Genomic DNA, 20,245 nt, shown 5'->3' on the forward strand with positions numbered 1-20,245 from the left:
GGACCGGTTGGGCAAACTCCCACGAACCCTCAAGTACCCTGTAGAGGGTATAGAGCTGGTCCAGTGTTTCACGGCCGCAACGAAAACCACACTGCTCCTCCTGAAGCCGAGGTTCGACTATCGGCCGTACTCTCCTCTCCAATACCCTGGCGTAGGCCTTACCAGGGAGGCTGAGGAGTGTGATCCCCCTGTAGTTGGAACACACCCTCCGGTCCCCCTTCTTATGAAGGAGGACCACCACCCCAGTCTGCCAGTCCAGAGGCACTGTCCCCGACCGCCACACAATGTTGAAGAGGCGTGTCAACCATGACAGTCCTACAACATCCAGAGACTTGAGGTACTCAGGGCGGATTTCATCCACCCCCGAAGCCATTCAACCGCAGAGCTTTTTAACCACCTGACTTCAGCCTGGGTGATGAAAGAGTCCAACGCTGAGTCCCCAGCCTCTGTTTCCACCACGGAATGCGTGATGGCAGGTTTGAGGAGATCCTCGAAGTACTCCTTCCACCGCCCGATAATGTTCTCAGTCGAGGTCAGCAGCCTCCCACCCCAACTGTAAACAGTGTTGGCGAAGCACTGCTTCCCCCTCCTGAGGCGCCGGACGGTTTGCCAGAATCGCTTCAAGGCCAACCGGTAGTCCTTCTCCATGGCCTCACCGAACTGCTCCCAGGCAGGAATTTTTGCCTCTGCCACAACCCGGGCCGCGGCACACTTGGCCTCACGATACCCATCAGCTGCCTCAGGAGTCCCACAAGCCAACCACAGCCGGTGGAAGGCAGACTTACTGCCGGTGTCCACCACCGGGTTCTGGTATTTATCTCAGTAATTCCATTCAAAAAACTTGTGTATTATATTTATTAATTACACACAGACTGATATATTTCAAATGTTTATTTATTTTAATTTTGATGACTATAACTGACAACTAATGAAAACCCCAAATTCAGTATTTCACAAAAATAGAATATTGTGACACCTGGTGCCACACTCTAATCAGCTAATTAACTCAGAACACCTGCAAAGGCCTTTAAATGGTCTCTCCGTCTGGTTCTGTAGGCTACACAATCATAGGGAAGACTGCTGACTTGACAATCAAAAGACGATGACTGACACCTTGCACAAGGAGGGCAAGACACAAAAACTCATTGCTAAAGAGGCTGGCTGTTCGCAGAGCTCTGTGTCCAAGCACATTAATAGAAAGGCGAAGGGAAGGAAAAGATGTGGTAGAAAAAGAGTGTACAAGCAATAGGGATAACCGCACCCTGGAGAGGATTGTGAAACAAAACCCATTCAAAAATGTGGGGGAGATTCACAAAGAGTGGACTACAACTGGAGTCAGTGCTTCAAGAACCACCACACACAGACGTATGGAAGACATGGGTTTCAGCTGTCACATTCCTTGTCTCAAGCCACTCTTGAAAAAGACACAGCGTCAGAAGCGTCTTGCCTGGGCTAAAGACAAAAAGGACTGGGCTGCTGCTGAGTTATGTTCTCTGATGAAAGTAAATTTTGCATTTCCTTTGGAAATCAAGGTCCCAGAGTCTGGAGGAAGAGAGGAGAGGCACAGAATCCATGTTGCTTGAGGTCCAGTGTAAAGTTTCCTCAGTCAGTGATGGTTTGGGGTGCCATGTCATCTGCTGGTGTTGGTCCACTGTGTTTTCTGAGGTCCAAGGTCAACGCAACCATCTACCAGGAAGTTTTAGAGCGCTTCATGCTTCCTGCTGCTGACCAACTTTATGGAGATGCAGATCTCATTTTCCAACAGAACTTAGCACCTACACACAGTGCCAAAGCTACCAGAATCTGGTTTAAGGACCATGGTATCCCTGTTCTTAATTGGCCAGCAAACTCGCCTGACCTTAACCCTATAGAAAATCTATGGGGTATTTTGAAGAGGAAGATGCGATACGCCAGACCCAACAATGCAGAAGAGCTGAAGGCCACTATCAGAGCAACCTGGGCTCTCATAACACCTGAGCAGTGCCACAGACTGATCGACTCCATGCCACACCGCATTGCTGCAGTAATTCAGGCAAAAGGAGCTCCAACTAAGTATTGAGTGCTGTACATGCTCATACTTTTAAGTAGGCCAACATTTCTAAAAATCCTTTTTTTCTATTGGTCTTAAGTAATATTCTAATTTTCTGAGAAACTGAATTTGGGGTTTTCATAAGTTGTCAGTTATAACCATCAAAATTAAAAGAAATAAACATTTGAAATATAGCAGTCTATGTGAAATGTAAGAATATAATATTAAAGTTTCACTTTTTGAATGGAATTACTGAAAGAAATACATTGTTTCATGATAATTATATATAATTATATACTATATATTACTAGAAGCTCTAAACTAATTTATCTTTTCAGGACTTCAGCAGATTTAATAAAATACATTTTATTTTCCATCATTGAGTCATTGTTCTACAAGCTGTGATCTCTAGATTCATTCGGAAGTAAAAGTATTGAGTATTTTGTTTTAAAATGTGGGTATTTTAAGCTGGAGTAATCTTTATCAAAAATCAATTTTTATACTATTGCAACTTAAAGCAGACCTGGAAAAAACTAAAATGTATTTTAATAATATTTATAAAAAGTACACAATGAGTTCGAAAAATGTCAGTTTATTTGCAAAAACAAATAGCACAAAAAGTTTTTACTCATGAAGATTTTAGTGATATACAAAATAAAGGTCAGAGCAAAATCCTTCCTTAACTTTATTCCATATTAGTTCAGTTTTCTTGTGGACCCATGTGCTCTGTGGGCCATCAAGTCGTTGTGGTCATTCTAGGGATTTAACAAAATTCCCTGTGGTCCATGTGCAACATAAGGCTTTAGTTTAATGTATCATCTGTCTGTAGGTCAGAGTACAGAACGGTATTTACAGGCAAACATCATCCACACTGCGCATGCGTTCTCAGGATACACAAACACCCGGACGCGAACAGCCAGCCTCACATGGTCGCCACGACAACATACTATCTCCTCACAGAATGGAGACCTGTAAGAAATGGGAGAGGGCTTGAAAAGAGTAGTTCATAAAAAAGCACCATCAGATATACAGATGTCTGACACACTCATACACCAACAGAGATGAACATCAGGTCAATGTTGGGCTTTCATTGATTTTTGGATAGTTTCTTTTCTGGGGTGAAATCATTCCACAATTTTAGTAATTTCAGAAAACAAGACTTGTGTGCACAAGTTGAAATTATTGTGGCTTTTATGTTATCCTCACAGTCAAATATATATACAAACCCCACCTACTAATATTTGGTTGAATTTTCCTTAGAGGTTGCACCCCAACTTCATAACAAGCTTCTGGCATATGCCTGGTTGAATATTAAATGCCCCTTTATGGAAGAACTGGTAGAGTCAGTTCAAACATGCTGGTTAATTGGGGCAGACTTGGCCATGGGGGTAATTCATCTTCCTTATTTCATCAACTTTGAGCAATGTACCAGTACCCATGATGACAGGTGTCGATTTGTATCTGGCACAACCTCAGTCCACTGTAATATAAAGATCACCTCACTGTGGACAGTCATACTGCTGTTACAGTAGTGTACCGTTCATGGCGGGCTGGCTTGAACTTTGGAGGTTCCTGGGATGTTCCTGAACATCCTAACCAGTGCCTGACTTCACTGGTCAGAAACTGTTACATTACATTATTACCTGAAGTATACACGCACTGAAACCTACAATTTGCATGGTTGCTTTAAATTTCCACACAGCTTTAGTTACTATGCTAGCCTGAATCTGACACGCTATAGACTTTCCTAGCGTTCTTTTGTAGCCTCATACTAACAAACTGGTTCGACTTTTGCTTTTAGAAGTATCTTAACAGCGGGACTGAATGCTACATAAAATATATTAATAATAATAGTGGATCAAGTATACTGGTACTGAAGACCAGGCTGTTCCTGTGTGTTTGGAACAATATCTGACCTGAGGCAGGTGGCAAAGGCTCTGCGAGCATTGCAGTGCAGGAAGTGAATGGGGAACCCTTTGAAGGTGTGTCCGTCCGGTACGGCCCTCCTCACTGCGTCTTGGAACTCTTCGTTGCCACAGGAGACGCCTGTACAACGCTCCATTTCATAGGCCGACAGGGCGGAGGACAGCAGGTAAGAGAGGTGGTCGTCCCACACTGTTGCCAGATCAAGATCCTGGAGAAGATGAACCAAGAAAACAGAAACTCACTGTATAATTATAGGTATGCTGAGTTTATTTTACCAGTAAGTGGTCTGATGATATTTAAAGGAACAGGCTGTTAGAAACCACACATTTTGTTCTGTTGTTGACATTTAAATAAAATATTTTGATCACAATGTGCATTCCCTTTTCCAACTGACTGCTAGAATGTATTCCTGTGTTTTTCTACAGAAATACACAGAAAAGTTGAAAGATGGATTTGCACAGTTTTTCCTTGTAAAATAGCTTGTAGCAGCTTCAATTTTATTCCTTTAAGGTTTTCTAGCATTTTTTCATTAATAGCTGGACAGGAGGTAGGGCAGAGAGAGAAGGGGAAGATATGTAGTAAATGGACTCAGGCCGGGAATCAGACCAGGAACAGCTGCAATGAGGACTGTAGCCTCAGCATATGGCATGACTGTTCTACCACTAAGTTCTACCACACTGCAGCTTCCATTTTAAGGCCAGGTAGACATAGTAAAACATCTAACCCTTGAGCAATCACACCCTGTCCATTACCGAGTTTTACCTTTCTGTGTTCCAACACAAGCAAGCGCATCTCCAGCTCCAAACGGTTGCTGACCACAGCAGGATCCAGAGATGGGGCACAAAGAGGAGGCAGAGGGGGTAAAGAGGTGGTGGAGCCTGGGGCACAGACAGACTTCAGAGCTTCTTCGCTCATCGCCTTCCAGTGTGACTGATTCTAAAGGAAAAACAGACCAAATGAACTGCATCCAAACTAGTTTGACGTCTTTCCTTTTGGCAACTTGACATAAGTGGCTGATGAATGACCTGTTACAGATGCTGGTGGACATGTATGAGCTCCAATTCGAGAAAATAGTCTGTGTATCACTATCCTGCACATGAGCTCAAAGCAACTCGGTGTTTCTCTTAAGGAACTGTGAGGTTCACAGTAATCCTACCTGGAGGTCAAAGACACAAAGCTCCACAGCATCAGAAGGCTGGCAGTTGGCCAGGAAGGTCTGGTGGTTAAAGACGCAGCCCACGGTCTGGTAGGGAGACGAGGATTTTGGTTGCAGGGCCAGAGGTGGAGCATCTGGATCAATGGGCTGGTGCAGATATCTGATCACATAGACAGGAGTCAAATGAGTCTCCCAAAAGCATTTTTTATTTACACACACTTTAAAGTTACTGTTTGTCACAAATTTCCCTGAAAATGTCTTGTTGAGATTACAGGGATACTCTAGTACTGGCACAAACATGCTGTTCACGGCACCGATGAAGCCAAACAAGCTAACTGGAGCCAAATTACTCAACAGATTGGTTTTCCTGATTGATCTTTATATTCACATCTATGTGGGCTTTGTATTTAGATCATCTGGACCAAAACGTGTGCAACTGTTACATGACCTGTCAAGTGTCGAACCTGTGTGCTGTCAAACTCTCCCAGAAAGTGATGCTTCCATCAGTACCACGTGTCAGGACCCAGGCGTGTGGACCACCCTTGGCCTTGGTGCCCACACACACATATGCATCCAGCCCGAAGCCCAACAGGAGGCTGCAGAGCAGAATAGCATGGTCCTCACAGTCTCCCTGAGGGAGGACAAACGGAGCTGTGATAAAGGTAACTATTAAAGGTATAGCACCCTGTTAAAGTTTGTTCTATATGTCAGAAGGTTAGGGATAGAGATACAAAACGTTGGCATATTATTTTAACCCTGATGTGAAATAATTAAGCTTTAAACCAGTTCTGTCAAAAATGAACACTAAATGCAGTTTAAACCTCTGGAAGCTCACAACCAAACCATCAGCTTCAGTAAACATCTCGTTGCAAAAGACCAAATGACTTTCATGCTAAAGAGAACTTCTCTGTTTTTCTTGGAGCCTCTGTAGACAAATCTGTGAAGAACAGAGGTCAACATTACAGCTTGATGCATTTTCCTTGTGTTGTTACTAAAAACTATAAATTAGATCCTTCATATATTGTGTTCCTTCATCATTTTCTGAAATGTAGTTTTTATTTAATTAATATACAATATGCTATATATTGTTAGCCTCATAGCATAATTGCCTGTTTGCTAAAATATGACTGAGGCAATTATGCTATGAGGTTAACGATGTACTGGTTCATCCCAACTCGCTAACTTCTGCTTTAATAGTGCCCCCTTTGATAACTAAAGCATAACATAAAGCTCAGAAGTGAGGAAACAACAGATTAACTTTGACCTTTGTACTGAGAAAAATGAAGCACTGCTTATGATAGCAGATATGAACAGAAAGGGTGTTGTTTTAACAGGCTAATTCATCATACAACTACCACGGTCTGTTTGGAGAATACAATATCCTGTTCTCGCTGCATCGTTAGCCTTTCTCAGAAGTGTTGAACAGAGAAAAGACCAGTCTGCTGGAGAGGAAATAAGCTCTATAGTCATCAAATTGGCTCTAACAGTAAGTAACTCTAATTTCACTTGCGCAACTTTTCCAGTAAAAAGGTCTAGGTTGAGTAGGGGGCTGCTGCTTCTGTGGGCTGGCTCGGGCTACAGGCAAGTCAGAATGATAGATGTTCCACAAAAGCTCTAATATGGATGGTAGCATCAGAACAGGCTGGGGTCTGATGAGGCTAAATTAATTTTCCCTAGAATGAAACTCATATATCACAGTTGACAAGGGCCACTTTGTGAGAATTGCACTGTGTCTATCTTGCCAGCCTCTCACTGAGGAAAGGCACTGAACATTTATCCTGTAGTGGTCTGGGAAATTCCCCACTATCAATTGCACCAGCCAGTCAACCCTGCACAAATCTTTCTTCCTCAGAAATAACACAATCTGCCATACTCAGAAACGGGGAACGTGTAAAGGCAGCTGAGCAGAGTTTATGTGACCCTTTCTAACTTGTGAGACATCATTTTAGGTTTTAGATCAGGGCATCTTATCCGAAGCAACAGTTAAACACAATTAGTTTCTCCAAAAGAAAGCCACTAAAGCTTTCTGAAGATAAAGTCTGTCAACAGTTTTCCAAGCAAGAAATTAACTAGCAATGGCACACTATATGTGTATATTTATCTTTACCAATATTTTGCCTTACATCTTCTGCCTTGCATCTTCTTCTTGAAGTGATTGATGTGATGCAGGTGAGAAAACTAATTGGCAGAAAGAACTGTCCTACTCTGGCTAGAGTTTTACAATATGTCATGTTATTCATTGAGACATCAGGAGACTCAAATAAATCCTGAAAAATACACAAATGTTTGTTACATTTCCTCCAAATGTAACAATGGTCATCATGGCCAAACACTTAGATTTCTGTTTTATCGGACCAAAAGACATGTCCAAATATTACATTTCTTGTCACAGAGTGCATTTGGAAACTGTAATCTGGCTTTTAAAGTTGCTTTTGGAGTAATTGCTTCTTATTTGCTGAGTGGCCTTTCATCCCATGTCAGTACAGGACTTGTTTTTTGTCTTCTGTGGTTGATGCACACATTTGGCACCAAAACACATTCATCCCTGGGACAATGAACCCGTGTCCTTCCTCGACTGTATGATGGCTGGACATTCCCATATGAACAGACGAACAAGGCGCCTTGAGGTTGAACCAGACTTTTGGGAAGACAATAACTTTTAATTTTTCCATGATGCAAAACAAGGAAGCAGTGTTTTGAGGTGTGCACTAAACTACAGTTAAATGCAAAATTAATCATACTCCTGGCAGATTTAGGTTGAAAGCAATATTTTTTATATGTTTGTTCTGACTGGAAGTAATATTATGTTCTCTCTGGGTGGCTAACCCAGAGTCCCAACTAGGAAACTAAACACTAGGGTGATGTCAAGGCAGCTTTTCAACTAGTTGTATGGTAAATTGAGGGTATGCAATCTTCTGACTTTGGGGAAAGTAATAAGAATTTATCTGTGTTTTTTCTGACATCTAGCAAGTAGAAAATGACCTAAAACAAGAAACATTCAGTTCAGAAATTTTAGAACAGAGGTGCTTTAGGAGTTTTTTTTTTTTTTACACTGTATGTACATTTTTGGTTTCACCTGTATGTTTGCTATGCTGTTGCCAGCAGATTTATTTTTTACATTCTTATAATCTGTTTGGAGAGTAATTTTTGCTCATTATGAAGATGTCAAATGGAGAGTTCAGTTCAGAGTAAACGGTGTGCTAAATAAGTGAGGCACAATTTACTTGTCCCTAAATGGTAAATGGCCTGCACTTGTATAGTGCTTTATCAAGTCCGAGGACTCCAAAGCGCTTTAGTAATCCACCCATTCACACACTGACAGTGATAGGCTACATTGTAGACATAGCTGCCATACAATCGGCGCCACCGGGCCCTCTGGCCACCATCAGCACATGTTGCCCAAGGACACAATGACTCAAACAGACAGAGAGGGGGTTCTAACCAGAAACCCACCCATTACAGGTCACTGAGGGTTAGCATCTTGGTCACTAAAATAAATATCCGGTTTGGGGGTTAAAGACAGTAAATGTTTTTCCTAGTGGCAAAAACTATTACTTGCAAACAGAGTTTCAAAGCAATGCACCTGAAATATTCAAGCCTACAGACATTTGCAATTGGAACACTGGACACATTGATACTGAGATTCAACATATTCTTTATGTCTAGAATACAGTGGTGGAAAAAAAATGAAACTTTGAGCAGGACCAGCCTTTTGACAACCCAAAACTTGACCCAAATCCACACTTTAGCCTGGACTGTTTCCCCAGACTGAATCATTCAAAGCTAACCAAGAACTCTCACTGTAGCTGAGCTGCTTAATGCTGAGAAAGTGGATGTAAATCTAATCACAGGGAACAAAAACAGATTCCCCAATTTCATTATTTATTCATCAGAAATGAAGCCAAAATGGAAGAGCTGTGTGTACAGCGTATGATCCAACAGCTTGTAGAACCAACTTTTAGCAACAATACAACAACATAGTTCATTTTGTATAACTGTATCTCTCACATCAGAAGTTTTTCATCCCTGTTTTTTTATACATTACTGTTTTAAATTAAGGGTTAAAACATTTTCTCCTGCACAGCTCTAGAAGGGTCCCAGTACAGCTTTTCAATCAGATTGAGGTCTAGACTTTGACTAGGCCATTCCAACCCCTTTATTTTCTTTTTTTCTTTTTCAGCCATTCTGTTGGATTATTCAAGAGGTTCTGCCATGTTCTTAGATATTTGACAGAGAAGACACATTCTCCTGCCAACCCTTTATAACAAGCCATTCTTGTTAAGTCTTATACTATTTTAAATGCTAGAAACACTGAGGCTGTTGATAGTTATACAAAAAATAAGCCATTTTCTTCACAAACGACGCTGCTAATCTTTGTGAAAACACACCTACAAAACATCATCAGGTTGTTTTATCTTTCCTCAGGAATTGAAGTAGATGATTTTGCCTTTTTACCAAACGTAGCTCCTAAATAGCCTTGTTTGTTTCTACTATTTCAGTAAAGACAATGACATGTTCAGGCAACATATTGACAACTTAATTAAGAAATAAAACAAAAGAAACATTTAAGTGGAACTTCGGTAGAAGCTGTAAATCTGCCACTGTTTTACTCTAGTAATTACCTAGCATGACAGTGAGTGCATTGCCATAAACTCACCTTGCCTCTACACAGGAAAGCCATTAATGTGCACCACTGTTCCTGCTTGCCCCCTCCTCCCACCACTGGAGCCCTTTCATGGGCCAGCAGGCTGATGAATCGGGCGGCCTGCCGAGGGCTCTCCAGCAGGCGGCCAGCCCGAAGGACACGCACATAGGAACACACCGGCCTGTTCACACCATTCTCATCCTGTAAATAGTGCAGACACACAGTTAAAAAGTAAGGAGAGGTGAAACAGATTTCAACTATTTCAGACAGTCATGGGGAAAGATGGCAATTTATTATCCGTTTACTCATCTGTTTAAATTACTGACCCCTGGAAAAAAAAGGTGAGCAAAAAAAACTGATTACACAGCAAATGAAGGAAGATTTGAGTGGAAAAATTTTATTTATTTATTTTTATTTTTTCAAAAACACAGACAAACCTGGGCGAAGATCTTGACCAGTTTGGATTGGTGAGACGATCGAATCTCCAGGAACTCTCTCCACCACTGTTTGGCATATACCAAGAAAAGCCTCTCCTTCTCCGCTGTCCTCTGCCTCTCCAGTGATTGCTAAAGGAAGAGTACATAGTGACATCGGCACCTCCATTCAATGCTTTCATATTTTTTTCCCTGCACTGCGTTGATGGCTTTTCCTGGGAGGACTGAGTCTGATCAGCATTAATGGAATTCTGTGGTATTAATTCACCATATGCTAAACATGGTTAATTGAGAAATAAAGGAGAGGAATAAATCGTTGAGCAGAAGGACGTCCCTGAGTTAGTAAGACAGAAACTCACTGGAGCCTGACACCAATAATGCCACCTGGCTGGACGAGATCACCTGTTTTAAAGGTTAAAATATTCCTACATTGGCTCTTCTTTCCTAAAACCGCCTACATGAACCTTTGTAGAAAAGGTCTACTTTTCACCCACAGTGTCTTATCCCCGGTAAGGGATGGGCAATTATCCTACTATTTATCCTTATTGTGAAATTCTTTTGATCGTCATAACAATGTAGATTTATCATGATAAACTCTACTTGATGTTTGCAAACTGCACAAACATATTGTTGGAGTTGTTACGTTTACTGTTTTTGTCCACTGTTAGTTACAACTGCACTTTTTAATGGAACTGAAGTCCTGAAGAAACATATCTAATAATCTGTAACCCATTCTTTTATGGTTTGTTTTATTTTTACAAGCGGTTTTTGTGTTTGTCGGCCTTTGACTAGGTCCAAACAGTGGCATTAAACAAGTGATCGTTTATTGCCAGAACAATAACTTGTATCGTTGTGGCAATAAATACCATCAAATATTGTGACTAACTTCAAATATGTTGTTCATATTTTCCAAGAGTCATGAATTAGCATTTTTGATGCTAGTGTAATATTTAGCCAGGTGGACAGAGTCTCACAGCAGCTGATGCTCACACCAGATGAGAAAGAGAGGAAAGAAGAAAATATATCGCAGCTGATTTTGTCATCGCACTATTTACCAATATTATCACCATCGCAATATTTTCTAGTATCTTGCAACCCCAGTCCATAGAGCCAGTCCCTAGCCCCTGGTTTCTACATACTGCTGCTCTTACCTGTGTGCTGATGATATCAGTGTTCAACGTCTCTGGAAGAGGAGGGAAGAGCTCCAGACTGACAGTCAGAACACCTGCTGGGATTTTACTTTCACTTCCTGGTGGCACAAACACATCACTGAAAGCTGTATGCTGATGATTTCTGAGGAGATGAGACAAATGCAGACCCCCACTCTTTGCTCTGTTTTATCCATCGAGTCATTAGATCCACCACACATTGCAATAAATAAAATTAAACTGAATCCACATGGCGACATTCATCTGCCTATGCCTTTAAATGGTGGCGTTATACATTAATCTTTAAGAGGCAAGCAATTTCACAGAGGGGCTTAAAGGTTTGGATTATACTTTTAACAAAGGATTAAAGCTCTTCTTGCTTTCAGAATACAAAAGTAATTCCTAAAGGTTTCCAGAAAATAAACTATTTAAAACAACATATGTCTGGATAGTTTTTAGAACAAATAGGCTTAATGTTTGAAAATTGCCTTGTTTTTAAATTGAGGCCTGTGTCAGCAGCAGCTTAAAAACTGAGCATGCACTCTAAAGGCAGCGAAGTGAAATGCTCTACTGTGATGCTGCTGCGTGCTATTCATTTCAACAAAATGAATGTGCAAATGTTTCAAGGCTTGATCGAGTTAGATTGATTCTATCCAGCTTAAAAATAACATTAGTCTCCGGCTCAGAGCGGCAACTAATTTGACCCCTCTTACCTTCTCTGTAGTTTCTCATTTTTCTACTAAATAGAGTAAATAAATAAATGGAAAACAAAATAATTCTTACTAAATGTCAGTCAGTCAATCATTTTCTACCGCTTATTCCATAGTGGGTCGCAGGGGAGCTGGTGCCTATCTCCAGCAGTCTATGGGCGAGAGGCGGGGTATACCCTGGACAGGTCACCAGTCCATCACAGGGCAACACACAAACAACCATGCACACACTCATTCATACACCTAAGGGAAATTTAGAGTTACCAATTAACCTAACAGGCATGTCTTTGGACTGTGGGAGGAAGCCAGAGTACCCAGTGAGAACCTACGCATGCACGGGGAGAACATGCAAACTCCATGCAGAAAGACCCCAGGCCGGGAATCAAACCCAGGACCTTCTTGCTGCAAGGCACCAGTGCTACCAACTGCGCCACCGTTCTTACTAAATGGAATAAATAAAAGAAAACCACTGGCTAAAAATGTATATTTCTGTTAACATTTGGTCACAGATTTTCTATGTAGCTTTAAAGCACGAACACAAAGAACCATGCAGTTCCACATATTAGCTGATTCACTGTTATCCAGTGATGCTCACCGACTCCCATCAGTTCCACAGCAAAGCACGTCTTGCAGCTGGGCGAGCTGAGGACTGTCCTCCAGTCCAGAAAGTAAGACGAGACCAGTGTTGTTTCACTGGAAGTGTCCGTCTTGATCAGCACCATGTGAACTGGGTCACACATAGACAGCATGGTTGTTGCATCCACCATCTTACTGCCATCTCCTGCAACACCAGAAACAGACTGAAAAAAAAGACAGAGTCATAGGTCACATGATTCTTTCCAGCAGAGGTGGTTTCTTCTTACCAAAGCCATCCCTGTGGATCTCTAGAAGGAAGCCCTCCTTCAGGTCGGGTTCACAGGCACAAGGAACCGGTTTGGAGCGAAACCTCTGGTTGCGGAAGTGCAGGTAGAGTGTAAACGTAGAACACACCTGACCAGGTAAAGGCTCTGATTCCTGGAGGTGCTCTAGAAAGGCCTTACCTCCAAGCACTTGAAGATAAAGGTATCGCCTCGATGGATCAATATTAGCTAAAAGAGAATCAGAACGAGCTAAAGTAATTTAAAACACAAGTCAGGGACCTAGTCCATTATTTTACATTAGTCATTATGGGTAATGTTTCTTACTTTTTTTAATATGAGTACTATCTTGGTCAGCGTAATGAGCAGCAGGCTTGGGAGGAGATTCTGGCCCAATATTTGTAGCAGTTTCCTACCATAAAAAAGTGAGAAATATTCAGTCCCTTATTTGTGGTATTAAACAATGTGCAAATGTAAAATACACAATTTTAAATGTTAACAAGTAGCAGCAAACATATCAGATTTATCCACAGATACAGAGACATTCACTCACTAACGAGCAATCAGTATTAGATTATTCAGATTTCAATTGACCGAGTTTGGAAGTCTAACACTGTCTGCAAAACGGTGGAAAACCTGGGTGAAGTGGAGGTCCTTCATCACGTTGTCAATGATGCCCCTGCGTTGAAGAGCACGGACAAAGTCGGCCTCAGACAGAGGTTGATGCGATGAGCCTTGATCATCTTTTACAGTCTCTGCCAGCACCTCCCGGATCTTCCCATGGATGTCCATCTGACAGGCAGAAAACAAACTGCTAACATTTTCCATTCTGTTTTCCACTGAGAAAATGACATGGGAATGAGAGGAATTACATGAAAAAACCTTAATGCAGTAGAAAATCAATGCACAGCGGGATTTCTTTATAAAAGCACATATAAAAACGGAATAAGCAGTGTGCACAGGGTGAAGGACAAACGATGCAGTAAAAACACAAAAGCATCGTGTTAATTTTAAAACTCCAGTTTTTGTGCTAACAACTGACATTTCTTAGATTATGCATGGTGCTCACATGCTTCATAATTCAGTAAAAAGTCGTTAAAAGCTACATTTTCTATGTATTTCTGTCTTGGCATGAAATGACTTGCTAACTTAATTTCAGTATAGTTATGTGCTCAACACAGGAGAAGCTGTGAAAGAATCCAGCAGATGTTTGGTACTCTTTTAGGTACCAGAGGAAGCTCATCCATCAGTCCTCAATGGCTTTAGCCCTTTGCCCTGATTTCCCAGATAATGAATGTCATAAAGAAACTTCTGTTGGCCCACCTGAGTAAGCAAACAAGCAAATAGCAGGATCCCCACCAGTTGTTTATTGCTGTGGACTTAGAGATAAAGGGGTCATACACCTGCTTAAACAAACTCACTGTCATCTGGACAAAGCAGGCAGCACTGTAAGAATTGTGTTTTTTTATTTCTGCAGTGCATTTAACACAACTCAGCCTGATTCATAATGTCAGAAAATCCAGAAGACTGAACAGTGGAGACCTCAACAATTGCCTGGATCAATGCCTACCTGACAAACAGACCACAGTTTGTGAGACTGAAGGATTGTGTGTCTGATCAGGTGGCTGTCAGCACAGGGGCACCACAGGGGACTGTCCTCTTGCTCTTCCTTTTTACTCTGTAGACCCGAGACATCTAGTACAAGAGTTTCGTCATCTGCATAAGTACTCAGATGACTCAGCAGTTGTCAGGTGTATCAGAGATGGACAAAAAGCTGAGTACGGAGATGGACCACTTTCAGCTACTTTCTGGGAACAAGAATATCATCTTAAATGTGAAGCAAGCACATTTAAGGAGAAATGGTTGAATACTTTCCATCATGGGAGAAGAACTGGAGGTGGTGGAGGAGTGTAATTATTTAGGTCTGGGCATAAGAGACAACAGTGAAGCCGTATCCAAGAGATTCAAGAAACCTTCTGTTCTTCAGTGTTTGCAGCAACATGCTACATATCTTATGAGTCTGTTGTGGAGAATGGGAGAGAACAATCTTTTCTGCCATCATCTGTTGGGGTACCAGCATCAAAGCCAGAGACCTGAAAAAGCTCAACAAGCTGGTAAAGAATGTTGGCTTTGTTCAGGGGACTACTCTGAAGATTATTGTGCAGAGGATTCTTCATAAACTGAAGAACATATCAGACAACCCTGAGCATCTTCATGAGATTTTCATACAACAAGCAAGAGTCAGAATCAGATGCTTCTTCAGACCACTGAAAGACAGACCCCTACAGGAGATCACTTCTACCTACAGCCATCATCATCTACAACAACTCTTTAACAAAACTTGTGTAGTGTGAGTTACAACCATGTATTAATCTAATAATTAGCAGAATAACTGCTATAAAGGAGGAACAATGTGTTGAATTCATTGTTTTCTTGAGTAAGTATCAGTTCATTCTAAAAGAAAGACATTATTTTAAATCAAAGTGGGCTCACGTGCAATAAAAACTGCTTCTAATATTGCAGCCTCAAGAACAGCAAGAACTTCAAAGCGAGAGGTTCAGCTGCAGTGAGAGCTTCAGGACATCCATGCATAACTAGAAAGCACCAGGTTAGTTTTCTATGACAGAACTGTTGTCATGCCGGTGCAGAGCTAGCTCAGCATTGGCAGAAGGTGTGTGAGCATCAACGTGCATAGAAGCGAAGACTTTTGGACAACAGCCTTGTGACAAGGACAGGACAACAAAGCAGCCAATTCTGTCCAAAAAAAACCCCAGCAAGGATAGACTCAAATTCTGCAAGAAGTACACAGCTGAAGGCTGGTTGTATTTTCTCTGAGGAATCCTGCATCTGACTGAAAAGCAACCATGTGTTTTGCATGGTGCAGGCTGTGGAGCATCCAGATACAGTCCGTCTGAAGGCCTAAAAAGAATTCTGCATAAGATGAATTATTGTGATCAAAACGTCCTCGGTTTGGTTATTATGTGTGGATCTTGCAGGATGATGGAGCACTGTGACGTAACACAACAGTGGCAAACCACCTAATCAGAACACTGAAATTTTAGGTTCGTTGTAAACTCCACAGATCTGAACCCAAAAGAGAACCTATGGACAGTTTTCTGAAAGCATAAAGATAAACAGAATAATTAATTAACATAAAGGATCTAATTTAAAATTACTGCTGCTCATGTGATGGGATTTGAATTCGGAATCTCTTTGAGGATGTTTATAAAGGCACGAAATAGGTTATTCAAGTGTAACTACCATTTTACATAACCCTGTATAAATACAGGTCCTTCTCAAAATATTAGCATATTGTGATAAAGTTCATTATTTTCCATAATGTAATGATGAAAATTTAACATTCATATATTTTAGATTCATTGCACACTAACTGAAATATTTCAGGTCTTTTATTGTCTTAATACGGATGATTTTGGCATACAGCTCATGAAAACCCAAAATTCCTATCTCACAAAATTAGCATATCATTAAAAGGGTCTCTAAACGAGCTATGAACCTAATCATCTGAATCAACGAGTTAACTCTAAATACCTGCAAAAGATTCCTGAGGCCTTTAAAACTCCCAGCCTGGTTCATCACTCAAAACCCCAATCATGGGTAAGACTGCCGACCTGACTGCTGTCCAGAAGGCCACTATTGACACCCTCAAGCAAGAGGGTAAGACACAGAAATAAATTTCTGAACGAATAGGCTGTTCCCAGAGTGCTGTATCAAGGCACCTCAGTGGGAAGTCTGTGGGAAGGAAAAAGTGTGGCAGAAAACGCTGCACAACGAGAAGAGGTGAACGGACCCTGAGGAAGATTGTGGAGAAGGGCCGATTCCAGACCTTGGGGGACCTGCGGAAGCAGTGGACTGAGTCTGGAGTAGAAACATCCAGAGCCACCGTGCACAGGCGTGTGCAGGAAATGGGCTACAGGTGCCGCATTCCCCAGGTCAAGCCACTTTTGAACCAGAAACAGCGGCAGAAGCGCCTGACCTGGGCTACAGAGAAGCAGCACTGGACTGTTGCTCAGTGGTCCAAAGTACTTTTTCGGATGAAAGCAAATTCTGCATGTCATTCGGAAATCAAGGTGCCAGAGTCTGGAGGAAGACTGGGGAGAAGGAAATGCCAAAATGCCAGAAGTCCAGTGTCAAGTACCCACAGTCAGTGATGGTCTGGGGTGCCGTGTCAGCTGCTGGTGTTGGTCCACTGTGTTTTATCAAGGGCAGGGTCACTGCTGCTAGCTATCAGGAGATTTTGGAGCACTTCATGCTTCCATCTGCTGAAAAGCTTTATGGAGATGAAGATTTCATTTTTCAGCACGACCTGGCACCTGCTCACAGTGCCAAAACCACTGGTAAATGGTTTACTGACCATGGTATCACTGTGCTCAATTGGCCTGCCAACTCTCCTGACCTGAACCCCATAGAGAATCTGTGGGATATTGTGAAGAGAACGTTGAGAGACTCAAGACCCAACACTCTGGATGAGCTAAAGGCCGCTATCGAAGCATCCTGGGCCTCCATAAGACCTCAGCAGTGCCACAGGCTGATTGCCTCCATGCCACGCCGCATTGAAGCAGTCATTTCTGCAAAAGGATTCATGACCAAGTATTGAGTGCATAACTGTACATGATTATTTGAAGGTTGACGTTTTTTGTATTAAAAACACTTTTCTTTTATTGGTCGGATGAAATATGCTAATTTTGTGAGATAGGAATTTTGGGTTTTCATGAGCTGTATGCCAAAATCATCCGTATTAAGACAATAAAAGACCTGAAATATTTCAGTTAGTGTGCAATGAATCTAAAATATATGAATGTTAAATTTTCATTATTACATTATAGAAAATAATTAACTTTATCACAATATGCTAATTTTTTTAGAAGGACCTGTAATTCATATAGCCAAATTTAACAGGAGATTTCCTTCGGTACTGACCGATAAGAAAATAAGGTTGATCATCAAATCTTTATAAATTAGTAAATAATAAGTGGATATCCGTTTGCTATATCTGGAAATATAATCACCAGATATACAATCGATACAATACTTTAATCATTGGGGGAATATATAAGCGTCCCTGTCGAAACTTGCCAACTAAAGCAAAAAAATGGAGCTTAAAAACATACTCCGTGGCAAAATAATAGTGATTCTGTTAGCTCACCTTGAGTAGATGGTTGTGTATTATCTGCTTCAACTCGGAAGCCTTTTCTGGAGGTAGACACATGATGGCTGAAGATACACACACAGCGACTAGAAACACATGTTTCTTGTTTAAGCTAGAACTGATATTTGTCAACACTCGTCAGCTCAGGCCCCTTTTTGTTCGACAGCGAACTGCCAGTTTAAACTTTGGTGATTGGGGAGGCAGTAAGACGTCCTTAATAATGCCTGAAAGAAAAGGAAAACAATAAAACCGCTTACCAATTATAGTGTAGAAATGAATAAATTAAATACGGCAGTAAAAGCTATACATATAATTTTTAATGGTAAACGCAACTTTGAACTTCTACAAAATATATATTTAACAAAACGAAATGTATTCAGGTTTTATATTAGTCGTCTTCTCCATCACCATTAGCGACTCTGCGACTCCAAGCAAAAGGACCCGTTTGCAAGAAAATTTGTAGTTCAAAATACATTCTGCCTTGTAGTTTAGAGAGATTGATAAATAGAGAGATAGAGATAGATTTTGTTTTTTACTCTATATATTTATATTATTATTTGTTTTTTACTGTAACTTACATGTTAGGAGCTTCTAAGTAATCTATGACTTTCTATTTCCATGGGGTAAAACAAAACAGATAATTTTCCTTACTGGCCACTAGGTTGGATGAGGGGTAAGAAAGGACAAACACCTCCAAAGCTCAGTTGAAAAACCTGCACGAAAGAGTGGCTTCTTACCAAGTCAAGTCAAGTCTCCATTAGGCACCAACAACATGGAAACCCCATTTTTTGGAAGTGACGCCACAAAAAGCTTTTCTTCTCCATCCACCACAAACATAAAGTTGAAGTTTGTTTAACTCTTTTGGGACTTTACCTAAAACCATGTGGTTTGGTCAAATTGAGCTTTTCACCAAAAGACATTCCATTTGAGTTTGGCATGAAACAAGTGGAAAAGCACCTCAAGCCCACTGTAAGCAGGGTGGAGGATCTGTGATGGTGTGGGCCTGTTTTCGATTCAATTCAATTCAGTTTTATTTATGTAGTGCCAATTCACAACACCCTTCGTCTCAAGGCACGTCACAAAGTCATTTAAATCAAATCATACAGATTTCAAGTCAGGTACATACATTCCAATTAATCCAATTAAACTATCGAACAGTGCAGTCTGATTCAGTTATTTATTCAAATTGGTTAAAAAGATTTTCTGTCTAAGGAAACCCAGCAGATTGCATTGAATCAGTGACTTGCAGCATTCACTCCTCCTGGATGAGCATATAGCGACAGTGGACAGTCACTGGCGTTAATTTTGCAGCAATCCCTCATACTGAGCATGCATGTAGCGACAGTGGAGAGGAAAAACTCCCTTTTAACAGGAGGAAACCTCCTGCAGAACTAGAACCAGGCTTGGTGTGAGCGGCCATCTGCCATGACCGACTGGGGGTTTGAGAGAACAGAGCAGATACACAAAGAGAACAAAGAAGCACTGATCCAGGAGTACTTTCTGGAAAGGAAAAGTAAATGTTAATGGATGTAGCTCCTTTAGTCGTTTCATCTAGGAATTAAAAAACAGATCAACTCTGAGCCAGTTTTCAAGTTTAGAGTATGAGAGAGAGCACATACAGTTAGTCACAGTAAAAGCTCAGTTAGTCGCTATGTCTAGGAGAAAAATAGGGTTAAACAAGAAAGACAGGGCCAAGTGTATCATTGGTAGGTGAGCATTAGGTTGTTGGCAGCAGAAGCTTGGACGATGTCCCCCTCTAGGAAGGTGTCACAGGTAGACACAGTCAGGCCAGGTGTAGCTTCTAGGAAGAGAAAAGAGAGAGAACATAAAGTTAAAGGCGGAAATAACAGCAAATAATGCAAAATTGGAGAGTAGTGTGAGAATGTAGCAGAGAGATTGAAAGTGGTCATTATGTCCTCCAGCAGTCTAAGCCTATAGCAGCATAACTACAGAGATAGCTCAGGGTAACCTAAGCCACTCTAACTATAATCTTATCAAAAAGAAATGTTTTAAGCCTAACCTTAAAAGTAGACAGGGTGTCTGCCTCATGGAGTAAAACTGGGAGCTTGTTCCACAGGAGAGGAGGCTGATAACTAAAGGATCTGCCTCCCATTCAACTTCTAGACACTCTAGGAACCACCAGTGTGGGGAACCGGGTTGAAACAGGAAG

At 41.3% G+C, this 20,245-nt stretch overlaps 1 protein-coding gene across 1 annotated transcript; it reads right to left on the bottom strand.

The window, feature by feature from the left end:
• Positions 1-2,605: 2,605 nt before the first annotated feature.
• On the bottom strand, positions 2,606-18,261 carry cep76 (centrosomal protein 76). The gene is made up of 13 exons (XM_047362086.1): positions 18,073-18,261; positions 13,542-13,697; positions 13,233-13,317; positions 12,912-13,136; positions 12,644-12,829; positions 11,342-11,439; positions 10,194-10,322; positions 9,769-9,957; positions 5,576-5,742; positions 5,112-5,271; positions 4,718-4,891; positions 3,946-4,163; positions 2,606-2,998 (listed from the first exon to the last, which is right to left on the bottom strand). Exons 1-13 carry the CDS (start codon positions 18,133-18,135, stop codon positions 2,860-2,862), a joined length of 1,989 nt encoding a protein of 662 aa, XP_047218042.1. The 5' UTR covers positions 18,136-18,261; the 3' UTR covers positions 2,606-2,859.
• Between the last annotated feature and the right edge of the window lie 1,984 nt (positions 18,262-20,245).

This window comes from Girardinichthys multiradiatus, chromosome 3 (genome assembly GCF_021462225.1).
Source record: "Girardinichthys multiradiatus isolate DD_20200921_A chromosome 3, DD_fGirMul_XY1, whole genome shotgun sequence".
NCBI classification, from domain to species: domain Eukaryota; kingdom Metazoa; phylum Chordata; class Actinopteri; order Cyprinodontiformes; family Goodeidae; genus Girardinichthys; species Girardinichthys multiradiatus.

Bases quoted from the DNA above. Each gene is read 5' to 3' on its own strand.
- cep76 (XM_047362086.1), bottom strand. From the start codon at position 18,135: ATGTGTCTACCTCCAGAAAAGGCTTCCGAGTTGAAGCAGATAATACAC. The intron at 11,440-12,643 runs GTGAGCATCACT...TTGTGCCACCAG, and splicing joins TGTGGAACTGATGGGAGTCG to GAAGTGAAAGTAAAATCCCA. The intron at 9,958-10,193 runs GTTTGTCTGTGT...CACTATTTACAG, and splicing joins TGGTCAAGATCTTCGCCCAG to GATGAGAATGGTGTGAACAG.